This window comes from Urocampus carinirostris, chromosome 3 (assembly GCF_059441175.1).
Source record: "Urocampus carinirostris isolate Australia breed hairy pipefish chromosome 3, RoL_Ucar_1.0, whole genome shotgun sequence".
Classification (NCBI taxonomy): domain Eukaryota; kingdom Metazoa; phylum Chordata; class Actinopteri; order Syngnathiformes; family Syngnathidae; genus Urocampus; species Urocampus carinirostris.
Window position 1 is genome coordinate 2822532 of NC_142351.1, and position 15637 is coordinate 2838168.

At 40.9% G+C, this 15637-nt stretch overlaps 2 protein-coding genes and 1 pseudogene across 2 annotated transcripts in view; 2 read left to right on the forward strand and 1 right to left on the reverse strand.

Moving 5' to 3' along the window:
* LOC148368305 (uncharacterized) overlaps nucleotides 1-7114 on the forward strand; it is a 28599-nt gene extending 21485 nt beyond the window's left edge. Inside the window, exons 3-4 of the mRNA XM_088329687.1 lie at nucleotides 1525-1642; nucleotides 4497-7114. Coding sequence (XP_088185813.1) covers nucleotides 1525-1642; nucleotides 4497-5806 — 1428 coding nt within the window. The 3' untranslated portion in view covers nucleotides 5807-7114. The remainder of the gene's footprint in view (nucleotides 1-1524; nucleotides 1643-4496) is intronic.
* On the forward strand, nucleotides 734-870 carry LOC148368308 (U2 spliceosomal RNA; annotated as a pseudogene).
* Nucleotides 7115-8662: 1548 nt separating the features above from the next.
* On the reverse strand, nucleotides 8663-15618 carry LOC148368309 (uncharacterized). Its single transcript, XM_088330344.1, has 2 exons — nucleotides 15356-15618; nucleotides 8663-11637 (listed from the first exon to the last, which is right to left on the reverse strand). The coding sequence occupies exons 1-2, from the start codon at nucleotides 15462-15464 to the stop codon at nucleotides 10133-10135; spliced, it is 1614 nt and encodes a 537-aa protein (XP_088186470.1). The 5' UTR covers nucleotides 15465-15618; the 3' UTR covers nucleotides 8663-10132.
* Between the last annotated feature and the right edge of the window lie 19 nt (nucleotides 15619-15637).

The window sequence follows — 15637 nt, forward strand, 5'->3', positions numbered from 1 at the left end:
CCGCAATGGATTGTGGGACACAGAAATAGACGACTGGATATGTCGGCCTGCTGTGGTAGCCCACTAACTAGCGTGCCTACGAGGTGGCCATTTCGGTCGGGGCAACTTCGCGCAATGGACATTGAAAAGAAATCACAACTTGCTCATTTTAAAACTGATTTTCATGTGGGTAACTTGTTGTTATCAACATCACGGCAAATTAGACTGAAAACAATTAAGAAACTGAAAAAGTATTCCTTGAAAAAAACTTACGTTATTAAAACAACAATTTATAAACAATTATAGAAGTTACATTCTAACACTGTATATTAAACGCTGAGAAAGACCAATTTCAAATTCAAAATCAGTGTTAGGGGGACATTTTGAGACTTTGAGAAGAACTGGCGTTTAATCTCTTTTTAACATTTTTTTTGTTTTTTCCAAATCAAAGTAAATGAATTACCGTTATGTATACAAATGACTAGCCAAAAATCATCTATGTATAAAAATATTGAAAAAAAAACCAAAACACTTGGTTAAAGGAAATTGGTAATCTGACGTCTACTGAAGTGTCTGTTTAGATCATGGGGGGCAAACTCAATTATACAGAGGGCCAGAACTCAAACCACACCTTTGGTTGCGGCATGAACAGGATAAATATGGATTGGTTATGACAGTACAGTGGTTATTTATTACAAATACCGGCCCATAGCAAGGCTTTGATGCTAGGTCCTTAGCTTGGCCTTTTAAGTCCTTAGCTTGGCCTTTTGTGTACTTTCTATGAAGTCACTATCTTTGATTTTTGCATTTCGGAGATGGAATATGAGCTTGCTCTGTCCACTCCACGCATCGGCCCGGTATTGCAGTACCTCCGGGAACGGTGCATTCGCAATGATCGCAGCAAGGCTTTAGGGCTAGGACCTTAGCTTGGCCTTTTGGCTGAGAGTAAGTGTCCCGGCTCCTAGGCTTTGTAGCGTATTATGAACTGACCGATAACGGATAATGGATAATGAATAACGAAGATAGATCAATAACCCTTAAAAACCCCAAAACCCCGAATACACTTTCCTTTTAAAAAATAAATTTAAAAATATGAATTTAAAATCGTCAGGAAAATTATTCCAGAATAAACAAACTTAAACATTAATTGAATTAAAAATCTTTGCTCTCCATAAAAATATCTCCTGTCAAAACTATCAAAATGAAAATGTGAAAAAAACGGAAAATGTAAGTAAAATGAGCAGGTTGTGATTTATTTTCAATGTACTTCCATTTCGCGACGTTGCCCTGACCAAAATGTCCGCCACATAGGCATGCGGGTTAGCCGGCTGCCACAGCACGCCGACCTATCTAGTCCTCTATTTGTATCTGTGTCCCACAATCCTTTGCGGCGGGGTTTCGAAAGAGAAGGTGTCATGGCTGCCGAACAACAGAATGTCCTATAGTCGACTTAAAACGACGTAAACTCGACAGAAGTATCCTTTTGCGGTCCTTTCCGAAGGTTTGTCCTTTTTAATCCCGAGTTGGAGCGTTTTTCGTTGAAAGCTGGATAATATGTGCTCCAGTGCTGAAGGACCTTTTGAAGAGAAGCTTCGGGGAGCCAAAGAGGAGACCGAGCGAGAACGTCAACGACCGGACGCTGTTTCCAAGCAGCTCGGGGCAGGTCCGTCATTTTCGATTCTGCTACAGTGACAATGCTTCCCAAACTTTTGCAGGCTAGCGAAAAAAAAAATCTACTATTCAAATATAGAAAGAATAGTGGTTTTAAATACAGTTTTTTTTAGCCTTTGACTGTAAATGACTCATTTTTCACCTCCAGCAAATACTAAAAGTGCAGCAAATGAAATGAGGCTCTCGAGTGACTCATATAAAGTAACATGAAAACTTATATGGCTCCCTGAAAATTTTCACTCAAACTAAAAAGCAAAAGTGAATAAAATGAAGTTTAGCATCAACTCGTATGAAGTTGGATAAAACCTCAATAGTTCCCTGATTTTTATACGATAAAAAATGATAAATACCAACATGACTTAAAACAAAAAGTGCACTGCAATTTCAACTGAGCTTTGGAATCAAAAAGTCTAGGCACTCCCGTTTCAGAGCTGGATTGACGAACAAGTGTTATGGTATCCGCTTTAGTGTGCTTTTTACGCTCTCTCTCAATAGCAAACACGCACACTAATGTTATGATAAGAGCTAATATAGCAGTCCCCACCTGAAATTCCCTCCTTCAAACAAGTTAACTAGAATTTTGAAGCTATTTCTAAATCTCACACACCACCACTGGCAACAGTCCCTTCCCAAGGTTTCTTCATTTTCTGCATCCTGACCATTTTTTGAGTTTTTCTTGCCTCCATGTAGCTTTCAGATCAGGTTGATGTTGCAAAGGTGTTCCGCGCGTCCCTTTTGTGAGTTTGTGTGATTAAAAGCGTCACAAATAAATGTGATTTGACTTGTGTGACATTGGTAAAGAATATCTCCCTACTGCGTGGCAGGAACCAGAGTGTCCAGGGACTGTTTACAAGATACTCCAAATTGTGTTGAACAGAGCAGGTTGGTTGTTTTACTTTCTGCAACGTCCTTATTTTGGAGGGAACATCGTTGGGCGTCGCCCCAAAAAATACTCAGGGAGGAGATGTGGCAAAAAGGGAATGCCCCTTATTGCATTGCTCGAAACCACTCGTGATGGCTGCCCGCCCCCGGCTCATGACTTCCGCCAGATGTCTACACACAATAGGCTATTGTCAGCTCCAAGACCGCTTTAAGTTCATTTCAGGTTCAACTTTCCTTATCCTGAGTTATTATCTGCTTTCCACAACACTTGACATCTCATATTTGGCCGTCGACGTTCGCCGTACTTTCCTTTCGAATAAGGTCCGGGCTTCTTTCTCGCTCATTCTTTCAAAATATGGACCTTATTTCTAAATCAGTCACGTGCGCTTGGGCCGTTTCGAAGACGACATATTTGCCTCAGGGTGAATATTTTTCATATTCGCAAATCTTTTTTACATCGGCGATCACCGTCTGGTTTTTTTTTTTCCTCGACTGAATTGTCGAGAAATTGACGTCGACGCGTAGCGACGCGCAAACTAAAGCGGACCTTCTGTTAGGTGGTCATCATGGCGGCGCAATGTTTAGTTTCAAAACAGCGCTTCAGTATATTGACGTTGTGTAGTTTCACACCTTAAAGGCGCAGTCTCCCAAGTCGGTTTATTTTGGGTTTATACCGAGTGACAGCAGTAAGTAGGGCTGCACGATGAACCGAAACGGAATCCATATCGCGATGTTACATAGTGCGATAGCGTATATTCAAACCACTGCGTTTTTTTTCTGACAATTCAATAATAATCATTATATACTATTTAAAAAAACTGGAAAAAATATGGCATCAGGGGCGTGGCTTTGCAATGGATTCAAAGTTATTTAACGGGGAGGAAGCAAAATATGAAATTGTCATCTGAATACTTGGACATCTGTTGTGGAGTACCACAGGGTTCTATCCTGGGTTCAAAGTTATTTAATTTATATATTAAGGATATTTTTAACGTTTTAAAACTATTAAAGTTTGTAATATTTGCAGACGACACTAACATTTTCTATTCCAATGATAACTATATTGATTTGGTAACTTGCAATAATCATAAAGTAATTAACCTAAAAGTATGGATGGATATAAATAAATGATCTTTAAATTGAAATAAAACCAAAGTCATATTCTTTGTTAATCGCAAGGCAAATAGAGATTTAGAAGTCAAAATGGATGGTGCTGCAATGGACGCTGTAACAGAAATTAAGATTTTAGGGGTCATAATAGGCTCTATATTAAGCTGGAAAACACACATCAGACACATACAAACTAAAGTATCTGAAAGCATTTCAATCATTAATAAAGCCAAATTCCTTTTAAACTATAATGCATTGTATTTATGATATTGTTCTCTAGTTCTTCCATACTTAACATATTTTGCATAAGTCTGGGACAATCATTCCAAAAGTTGACTTCAGCCCCATTTTGTCCTCCAAATCGTGCAATTAGAACCATACACAGGGTAAGATATCGGGATCATACGCACATTTTTTCCCTGCAGTCCATATGATTAAAATTAGATGGTTTAGTCACATTTTTCACTGCACAACTGCTATTTAAGGTAAAAAAAAACATAGTGCCAGAAATGATTCCCTCGGAAAGAGGGAAATTATAACTTAAGGGGCTGTCGTAAATTCATCATCCCAAAGGTGAGAACAGTCAGGAAAAGTATGTGTGTGTCTGTGTGTGGAGTCAGTCAAGCTCTGGAACAATTTCCAAGACGATCTTAACAAAGACACTCTTAGGATCTAGTGGTGATGATTTATCATACTGATTTCATTCCCAGAGGCCTAATACTTAGTGTTTAGCAGCGCTTAAACCTTTAGGATTTTTTTACATTTTGGCCCTCGGGGACAATGTTTTTGCAAACGTAGATTACGGCATGAACGAGTTGAGGGCAATACAAATAAATGTGACTTGTGTCTTGCAGACGTCAGCCAAAAATATCTTCCTACTGCGTGGCAGGAACCAGAGTTGCCTGTCGTTAAAATTGAGGAGGAGGAAGATCTGAAGGCTTATCACGTTAAGCAAGAGACAGAAGATGGGGAGCCTGTTCGCGTTAAAGAAGAGGACGATTGTCCAGTCCTGCGAGTGACCGGGGTCCGTTCAACCGTCAAAGATCAAGGTCAACCTGAAGATAACAGTTGTCGGGAGCCTCTAAGCATCAGCTCCCCTCAACACGTGGAAACAAATGACGACAACTCGCAGTCGGAAGGTGGTAACAAATGTTCTCAGTGTAGGAAAACGTTTCGACACAAGTCTTGTATGAAGTTGCATATGAAATTCCACGCTGGCAAGAAGCATTTTTCCTGCTCAGTTTGCGATGAAAGATTCACTCAAAGAGGAGACTTAAAGAGACACATTAGAACCCACACTGGCGAGAAGCTTTTTACCTGCTCAGTTTGCGGTAAAAGATTCACTGAAAATTGGAACTTAAAAATACACACCAGAACCCACACTGGGGAGAAGCCTTTTGCCTGCTCAGTTTGTGGTAAAAGATTCTCCCTCAAAGGAAACTTGAAATTACATCAACTAACCCACACTGGCGAGAAGCCTTTTTCTTGTTCAGTTTGTGGTAAAAGATTCACCCTAAATGGACACTTAAAATCACACCAACAAACCCACACTGGCGAGAAGCCTTTTTCTTGTTCAATTTGTGATCGAAAATTCACCCGAAATGAACTATTGAAATTACACCAACTAACCCACACTGGCGAGAAGCCTTTTTCCTGCTCAGTTTGCGATAAAAGATTCACTCAAAGAGGAGACTTAAAGAGACACAGTAGAACCCACACTGGGGAGAAGCCTTTTTCTTGTTCAGTTTGCGGTCAAAGATTCACTCAAAGAGGAGACTTAAAGAGACACACTAGAACCCACACTGGCGAGAAGCCTTTTTCTTGTTCAATTTGTGGAAAACGATTCTCATATAATTGTGACTTAAAATCACACCAAAGAACCCACACAGGTGAGAAACCTTTTTCCTGCTCAGTTTGTGATAAAATATTCACCCATAGTGGGGACGTAAAAAAACACATGAGAACCCACACTGGTGAGAAGCTTTTTACCTGCTCAGTTTGCGGTAAAAGATTCACTGAAAATTGGAACTTAAAAATACACACCAGAACCCACACTGGGGAGAAGCCCTTTTCCTGCTCAGTTTGCGGTAAAAGATTCAGCCACAGTGGAAGCTTAAAGAAACACATCAGAATCCACCCTGGTGAAAAACCTTTGACTTATTGACTTAGTGGGTAAAAATGTATCTATATCGGCACGAGAAATTACACACAAGAACCAACACTGGCGAGAAGACTTTTGCCTGCTCGGTTTGTGGTCAAACATTTACTGAAAGTGGGGGCTTAAAAACTTGACCAAGTATCACACATAACTGCCACAAAACCATTTGCCCTCACCTTTTTCTAACCACTGACTTTGCCAACACATCAAAAAACCCACCTTTGTTCACAGGAAGTGAGCAGACTCTCCAGCTGTATAATAAAGATTTGAAACTCCAAAGTCTTCAGATGGATTCAAAAGATTAATGATTTGCCTATGTGTCATGTTTCTTGATAGATGATCTATTTTATCGTGTGTCGGCATAAAATTTTGCCTGTTGTCAACAATCATAATTATTATAACAATAAGATGGCCGACCAAGGTCCCTAGGGTCGGGGCTTGTTCTCACCAGAGCCACAAAGCTAGGAGAGCCTGTGGTTCTCTCCGTCCCTGTCGTCGGGATGAGAACAATCCCCGTGAAGTCCACCGCCAAAAGAGATAGGAACCTTTTTTTTTTCCATCTTCCTGGTTGGCCATGTGCTGCTTCTCACGCACTGCTCCCTTGAGGGACTTTTTGTTCTCAAAAGTTTACAAAAAGGGTTAGTGCAACAACCTCTTTGGTGTTTAGGTCAAATGTCCCATGTTGGCGCGCTATGAAAACAATTCCTGATCATTTAAATGAGTCTCTTATCTTCAAACCGGGTCCATTAATCAGTACTGTTAACCTGTTGCATCATTTCTTCCACCTTCCCCCTTAGTAACACTGAGTGCTTGTGTCAACAATGTGCTTTATTCTTTCGTTCGATACAATTTTTTTGCCATGTGAATAAAACGTCGTTAAATAAAATCAAACTGAGTGCGTTATTTGTCGGTCGATGTTATTTTTCTTCTGGACTGTTCAATCATTATCCATATTTACGAACTACAAAATCGATCAATTAAAGCTGAAAATACTTATCATTTAAAGTTGGACCCTTCAAGATAAACGCTAGACACAGGCTATTTCAAATGAATTTGTGTTAGAAACCGAGAGCACCACCTGCTGACCGAATTGGTAACCGCCAAATTAGATTCCGAACCAAACAAATATAATTGAAAGCCATATGGTAATGTGTTGTTATTTTGGCTATAAAAGAGTCAGAAATCACGTTATGAGTGATGACTTTTGCCAGAACAGAAACTTAACGATGTGTTAAGTCAAAACAAAAAAGAAAAGGCACTTGGATTTTCCTGGACCAAAATGAAGTTGAGACTGGAAAGCACCATGACCACATTGTAAGACAGCATTAAACTGAAGTATGAACTGTTCTAAGTATATATATAACTGCGGTGTCGCCGTCCTACCAAGGATCCACATTCAGGCTAGACTGAATGATGAGGCTTTTATTCCAATTGCTGCAATGAGCGACACAAAATACACGCACCATGTGGTCGGCACCCCCGCTGGTTCTCAACATTGTTAGCAGCACGCTGGAGACTGCTAACAATATCCGGCGTCCGGTCATAAAATCAGAGGCTAAACTAAACCTTACCCCACACCAGTGTAATGACCCTCAATCATGAGCAACACAAGGATGGACAGTCACTCGGTTTATATTTACAAATACAACACATGCTTTTTCGATGCCGTGAGCTCTACCAGACTTGCTATTCACATTAATCTTTTCGGCCAATTGCAGGCTTTGTTTTGTCCCTTTAGCCTATCCGAGCCTCCGAATAACTTTAGCCAATAGGGATCGATTCAACTTTTGATTGACACATCTTTTTCGGGCAATTGCAGGGTTTGTTTTGCTCCTTTAGTCTATCCGAGCCTCCGAAAAACTTTAGCCAATAGTGATCGATTCAAATAATGATTGACACATTGGTTAGCCGATGAAACGCCGGTATATAAATCCCAGGATACACCGCGGACTACTTTACGTTCAGGGGGAAAATCGAGTCAGTGGGTTCTTGCTTTAGTAGCAAGACTTTGCAACTTAATATTGATCCATAAATAAGGAACACTGTATTATAAGGCGCATGGTCAGCTTTTGAAAAAAATTAAGACTCTTAGGTGCGCCTTATAGTGCGGAAAATACGGTATTTTATATATATATATATATATATATATATATATATATATATATATATATATAGCACTAGTAAATGGAAGGAGACCAAGAAGAAAGCTGCGATTGACGTGGATGGATGGTGTTATGAGTGCACTGCAGGAAAGAGGTCGAAATCTAGTGGAAGCTAGAGCTCTTGTGGGTGATAGGAAGGAGTGGAGAGGTGTTGTGAAAGGATATTAGGATGTGTTCCAAGGGATGGGCAGGGCATATGATGCAGCGGGGGTAAACCAGCGAAAGCTGTCGGGCCCTGCTGTTGAACAGAAGTGTGTTGTTTCACTCTGAGCCGAGTGACATGGCCGCTTCCTCGTGTCCCGTTTCATCCAGAGGGACGAAAGCATGACCAAATTAGGTGCCGAGGTGCCTCACTTGTTTGGGTTGGCCATGGTCCTCAAAATTTTGGGTGTGTTTTTTGCTACTTTTTCCCTTTTTTAATTTTCTTTGTTTTTGTATGTTTATCTTGCTGTCGGTCACCCCTCTTGAGGGATATGACCAGTGTAGATAGACAGTTTGTTGTAAAAGGATAGTGGGATGTTTGGACGTGTTCTAATGGGTGGGCAGGGCACCAGTATAATGCAACAGGGGTAAACCAGTGAAATCTCTCGGGCCCAAGGTAGATAGTTAGGTGGGTAGGTAGGTGGGTTAGGTAAGTAGGTGGGTAGGTGGATAGATAGATATATAGATAGATAACCGTGGTGTAGCCGTCCCACTAAGGATCCACATTAAGACTGGAGCATTTATTGAGGCTTTTATTTCAGTTGCATTATCAGCGTGCCGGACACTGAGCGACACAACATACACACACTATACAAACATATTTCAGCAGGAATTTGCAAGTTCTACGAACATTAAATCATCCAAACTGGAACACACAGAGATAGAGTTTTTTTTTTCCTCGCCTGAATTAGTTTTTGCAATCTAATGCCTGCAAATGAGTGTAGCATGGGTGTCTTAACAGGTGAGACGATAGCTTGAAGCCTTACCTGGTACCATGAAAATTGGTACAAAATTGGATCCCAAATTCATAGATAGATAGATAGATACTTTATTCATCCCCGTAGGGAAATTCACACTTCCAGCAGTCTACCCCGTTGTTTATTAACAGATGAACATGATGCCCTAGGGGTGCTTGTAGCGGGTGACGTCACGCCAGTCCAAAAGTTCGACATTCCTGCAGCAGATGGAAAACTTTTCTTTGTGAAAATCCAGGGATACAACACCTCGTGTTAGCAAGTCCGCCTCCTCTCCGATTCCCCCCGGCTTTCGTGTCTCTGTTTAGCGGCGTTGAAGCCGGATTGCTCCGGGTAACTCCGGGTGGCTACACGTTAGCGTCCGGAATGCTAAACGTGAGCCACGTTTCCGCAAAACACAGCAACTGCGCTCCCTGTGCGCTTCGATGTTTTCCACCCGCACTCGATGATCTTATTTGGTCGTGAGTTCGCATTTACCATGTTTACGGATGGTACCGAAGACTTATAACGCCGCTAACCGCTTCGCTAGCTCCGGCTCTCCTTCCACGATAGGCCCCTTCATCACGCCGGTACGAGAATTCTTCAGGGCAAGGAGTTGAAATTCCTTGTACACGCATTTATTGTGCGCTAAAACCCATGTCCATAGAATAGAAGTAATCCATAGTGTAGTTGTCAAAACGGGAAGAAAAAACACCGAAGATAGGAGCAGACAAAACAATTGGGCAGCTGCTGGAAAAGGCAGCCGCTCGTGGCAGCGCCGCTTTGATGAAAACTAAATAGTTGATTTTACACATTTATCGATGGGTATGTTTAGTTGTTTCCAAAAGTGGCTATTTGGAGAAGACCGGTTTACAGTTCGAAAACCTCTGCAAATGTGTATTTCATTTCGGACGTTTTTGCTTAGACATTGCAAGAGTCGTAAATGCTTAAAAATATTGTTCCGCTTCCATCCCAATTCTGCATACATGCTCATAAAAATGGTGCGTAAAATATATCACTGGAGGCGTTACGAACACTTATCTCAAGGTTTCATTTGAATACAATTGACACATCTTCATATCAAGTTATGTTCCTATTGACGGCCTTTATGATACTTGGTTGATGAAGTGTTTTTAAGCTCCCACTTTCAGTGAATGTTTGACCACAAACCGAGCAGGCTAAAGTCTTCTCTGTAATTTTCAAGTGCCGATATGGATGAATTTTTCACTAAAAAGTCAAACGGTCAAAGGTTTCTCAGCAGTGTGGGTTCTAATGTGTTTTTTTAGGTTCCTACTATCAGCGAATCTTTGACCGCAAACTGAGCAGGAAAAAGGCTTCTCGCCAGTGTGGGTTCTAGTGTGTAACTTTAAGTTTCTTTTGTGGGAGAATCTTTTATCGCAAACTGAGCAGGAAAAAGGCTTTTCGCCAGTGTGGGTTCTAAGGTGTCTTTTTAGGCTCCTACTATCAGCAAATCTTTGCCCGCAAACTGAGCAAGAAAAAGGCTTCTCCCCAGTGTGGGTTAGTGTGTGTTTTTTAAGGTTCCCATTCAGTGTGAATCGTATTCCACAAATTGAGCAGGCAAAAGGCTTGTCACCAGTGTGGGTTTTTTGGTGTGATTTTAAACTCCCATTCTGTGAGAATCGTTTTCCACAAATTGAGCAGGCAAAAGGCTTGTCGCCAGTGTGGGTTAGTTGGTGTAATTTCACGTGTCCACTTTGGGTGAATGTTTTACCACAAACTGAGCAAGAAAAAAGCTTCTCGCCAGTGTGGGTTCTAATGTGTATTTTTAACTTCCCACTTGTAGTGAATCTTTTATCACAAACTGAGCAGGAAAAAGGCTTCTCGCCAGTGTGGATTCGAGTGTGTATTTTTAACTTCCCACTTGTAGTGAATCTTTTATCACAAACTGAGCATGAAAAAGGCTTCTCCCCAGTGTGCGTTAGTGTGTGTCGTTTTAAGGTTCGTCTCATGGTAAATCTTAGACCACAAACTGAGCAGGCAAAAGGCTTCTCCCCAGTGTGGGTTAGTTGGTGTGATTTCAAGCGTCCATTTCGGTTGAATGTTTTACCACAAACTGAGCAGGAAAAAGGCTTCTCGCTAGCGTGGGTTAGTTGGTGTGATTTCAAGTGTCCATTTCGGTTGAATGTTTTACCACAAACTGAGCAAGAAAAAAGCTTCTCGCCAGTGTGCGTCAGAGTGTGTCGTTTTAAGGCATGACTTGTGGTTAATCTTAGACCACAAACTGAGCAAGCGAAAGGCTTCTCGCCAGTGTGGGATCTAATGTGTCTCTTTAAGTTTCCACTTGTAGTGAATATTTTATCGCAAACTGAGCAGGAAAAAGACTTCTCGCCAGCGTGGAATTTCGTATGCGACTTCATATAAGACTTGTTTCGAATCGTTTTCCCACACTGAGAAGATGTGTTACAACCTTCCGACTGCGAGTCGCTTTCAGCGTTTGCGGAGTGGGACGTGTCGTCGTCTTCCGTTTTCACGTGTTGACGGGAGCTGATGCTCTGAGGCTTCCGCCAACCGTTATCTTCAGGTTGACATTGATCTTCGACAATTGAACGGACCTCGGTCACTTGCAAGACTGGAAAACCGCCCTCCTCTTTAACGCCAACAGGCTCCTCATCCTCTGTCTCTTGCTTAACGTGATAAGGCTTCAGATCCTCCTCCTCAATTTTAACAGCCAATACCTCTGGTTTCTGCCGCGCAGTAGGAAGATATTCTTGGCTGACGTCTGCAAGACACAAGTCACATTTATTTGTATTGCCCTTACCTCGTTCAGTGACGCATTAGTACGTTTTCAGAAGCATTGTCCCCGAGTGCCAAAACTTAAAAAAATTCTAAAAGCTTCGGCGCTGCTGATCAATAAGTATTAGGCCTATGAGAATTAAATCATCACGAGATGGTAGGAGTAGCTTTGACCAAATTATTTTGTCGACACTTAATGCCGCGTTTTGTTCCTGTATTTGCCGTATTACTTTGTATGGCGGTGAGTAGAAACGCAAAGATATAAGTACATACTGTTAACGGGTCACATCTTTAGTCCATCTAAAAAAAATGACCCATGGCCTTTTGTTGGGATAACGTATCGTAGGAACCTGCGATCACCATGACGACCTGAATCATGTGATCACGTCACCCGAGACATCAGGGGCTGAGAATTCTTGCAAAGTTATGCATAAGTTTAGTGTTCTTGCAATCAAATGTTATTTGTGTTTATGGAAAGTATTGTTTAGATATTCTAGGTATCGAAATATATATATCGAAAGATATTAAAAAAAAAACACCGAAGCGAAAACTTCTGCTTGAAATGCATTGTTTTTGCAAGGAGCCATTTTTCTCAGAAGTTTTCCGGGAAACAAGTATTTTCAAAAAACATGGCAACGTCATCAATTCAACTAAATAAACTGTGTTCTCATTAAAGATGACTGTTAAAGCTTTCTTTTGGTGTGCCCTATGCCTGTTTAGCTACATGCTAGATGTTCTATAGGCCATCAAAAATGAGTCAATATGGCCAACGTCAGCTAGCATCAACACTTCCCATTTGAGAGAAACGTCTGGCACTAATCAGAAAAAGTCACAGAGGGCTGGAAAGACCACCACGACAACATCCCATGATCTGAAACCTACGCGAGGGCCAGGAAAAACTAAAAAAATCCCAGCATGAGGAAAATGAAGAAACCTTGAGAAGGAGCCACACGTGAGGTCATCTCCTTGACAAAGGGTGTCGTTTGAATATATATATATATATATATATATATATATATATATATATATATATATAAAAGAAGCGTCTGTGCATGTTTCATCTTTTGATATTTCCTGCAATAAGATTTTGTTGATGAATGGTCCGGTAGCTGTTCATATCACTTGTTTGATGTTGATGAAGAATGGTTGATTGTGGTTGATCCTTGTGGTAAAAAGTTGACGACTTTTCCACAAGTCGCTCACATTCATTTTTTAGTTTATTGAAGAGCAAGAATGGCGAAAGATAAATTGGTAGGTTAGTGGCTCAGGAGGTAGAGCGCTCGTCTTGGGATCAAGAGATCGCAGTTCGAATCCCGGCTCCTCCGTGTTACATGTCGAAGTGTCCATGGGTAAGACACTGAACCCTTAATACCCCCAATAAGCAGGTTAGCGCCTTACATGGCTGCACGGCCGCTGTTGGGAAATGTGAAGTACACTGTAAAGCGCTTTGGGAAGTCTTGACTTGAAAAGCGCTATATAAATGCAGATCATTTGATTTGATTTCATTTGATTTCATTATACGATTTCAATGTATAACCATGTTGTGTAATTTGGACTGGAGTAAAACTACAGCTGTGATGGATATAAAAAAAATTGTTGTGCGAGTCATCAATCTTGGTGTGGCACACTGATTTACAAGGACATTCGAAAGTGGCACGCCACACCAAAAAGGTTGTCAAGTCAAGTCACATTTATTTATATAGCCCTTAATCACAAAAATGTCTCAAAGGACTGCACAACCTACACCTAACTCTAGCTGTAACTAGCCTCAATCCTATTTCGGATCACTAAATTCAATTTGAGACCAGAAAGAGGAGCCGAAGCCTTAGTTTTTCTAGCCCTGGCCTCAATCCTATTTTGGAACCTTAAAATAAGTTTAAAACCCTGATTTGAAGCCCAAACCCTATTCCGGAACCTAACCTGTTATGCCGAGAAATGCACCCCTACCGAATTTTGCATCCCGTAGCTACTATAACCTCTTTGACCTGGTTTTATCTGACTTTTATATCACTTTTCGGGAATGTAATGGCGAACAGATATTTCCATAATAATAATGATCCATATTGTTAGAATGTGATATGCTGAAATTTTGAATGTGTTTAATTGCTATTAAAATGTTCAATAAAATTGTTCAAACCAAAAAATAACAAAAACCACTTCGTCTTGCATTTGTTGGGAATGTAATACAACTTAAACCATTCCCTTGGGTAAAACACTGAACCCCTAATACCCCCAATAAGCAGGTTAGCGCCTGACATGGCTGCACGGCCGCTATTGGGAAATGTGAAGCACACTGTAAAGCGCTTTGGGAAGTCTTGACGTGAAAAGCGCTATAGAAATGCAGATCATTTCATTTCATTTCATTCCGTATTTGTATTTGATGTGAGTGTAATCCAGGGGTCGGGAACCTTTTTGACTCAAAGAGCCATAAAAGGAAAATATATGTTATTTTGGTAAAGGGCCACACCATATATTATGAGACAAATTGACTCAATTGCTAAACCCGCGCACCAGACAATAGCTCAGTCTTCAGCACATTTATTTTTGATGATTTGATAAAAAATGATGAAAAGAGAATAATGCCAGAGCCCGTGTCCCAAAATCAACAAACATACCACTTTAAACTTGTCTCTTTCTTGCAATGACTCAAAATCGGTGAAACTCATTTTGACCCTTTTTTTCATACATATTGGTTTCAAAACCAGATGCAAGCAGTTATTTTGTAAAAACGTCACAACATTCTGCAAACAGGGAGCCTGATGTGCTTACCTTTGGCGCAGACGGCGTAGCGCGAGAGACGGGAGGGAGTGCTTGCACTTTTTGCATAGCTCCACACATCCCTCCCACTCACCCAATCAAATAACTTTAAATTCTCTTTCCGGTGTTTTGGTGTATTTACAGTTTGTTCTGTGGATTCATCATAAGGTATCTGAACACTGAACACAGATTTTACAGTGAGCTTTTATATAAATGATTCTTTAGCGAGTGGTTTTTTTTTGGGTGTCACACCTTAACTGTAAATTGTAGTAAAAAACGTGCCCTATATATTCTGTGCAGTACTGCTTTGAAATTCAGCTTTGGTTTGGCTTTGCGTGTATCTGAACAGGCTTATTGGCTCAAGTTTTGAACGAGATGGAGAAAATTTGCATGCAATCAAATTTGTCTCTGAGCCACAGGTACTCATAGAGAGCCATCTATGGCTCGCGAGACATGGGTTCCCGACCCCTGATGTAATCAAACAGTAATATAAATCACTTTTGAGCAGGTAACATAAACGTCTCCCGTTTATCTGTTGATGATTTGACAGTTCATTTCAACATAATAAGCTTTATGGTAGCGAGAATAACAGTTTCAAAACGAGCAATTTGAGTCGAAAAAGGCAAAATAAACACGTTACCTGCTCAAAAGTGGTTTATATACGGTGTGCATTACTGTTCGATTACATTCACAACAAATACAAAGACTGAAATGGTTTCAGTTGTATTACATTTCCAACAAATGCAAGACGAAGTGGTTTTGGTTATTTGTTCGCAATTACATTCCCAAAAAGTGAGGTAAAATTGAGATAAAACGAGGTAAAAGTGGTTATAGTAGCTACGGGATGCAAATATCGGCAGGGACGCATTTCTCGGCATAACACCGGCCACCACCCACTGGTAACGCCCCTGATGCCAAGTATGTAGCAGAAGCGAAAAATGACGGACCTGCCCCGAGCTGCTTAGAAACAGCGTCCGGTAGTCGACGTTCTCGCTCTGTCTCCTCTTTGACTCCCCGAAGCTTCTCTTGAAAAGGTCCTTCCCAACTGGAGCACATTTTATCCAGCTTTCAACGAAAAACGCTCCAACTCGGGAGTAAAAAGAACAAACCTTCGAAAAAGACCGCAAAGTGATACTTATGTCGAGTTTACGTCGTTTGAAGTCGACTACAGGACTTTCTCGGCATTCTCTTGTTCGGCAGCCATGACACCTTCAACTTCGAAACCCAGC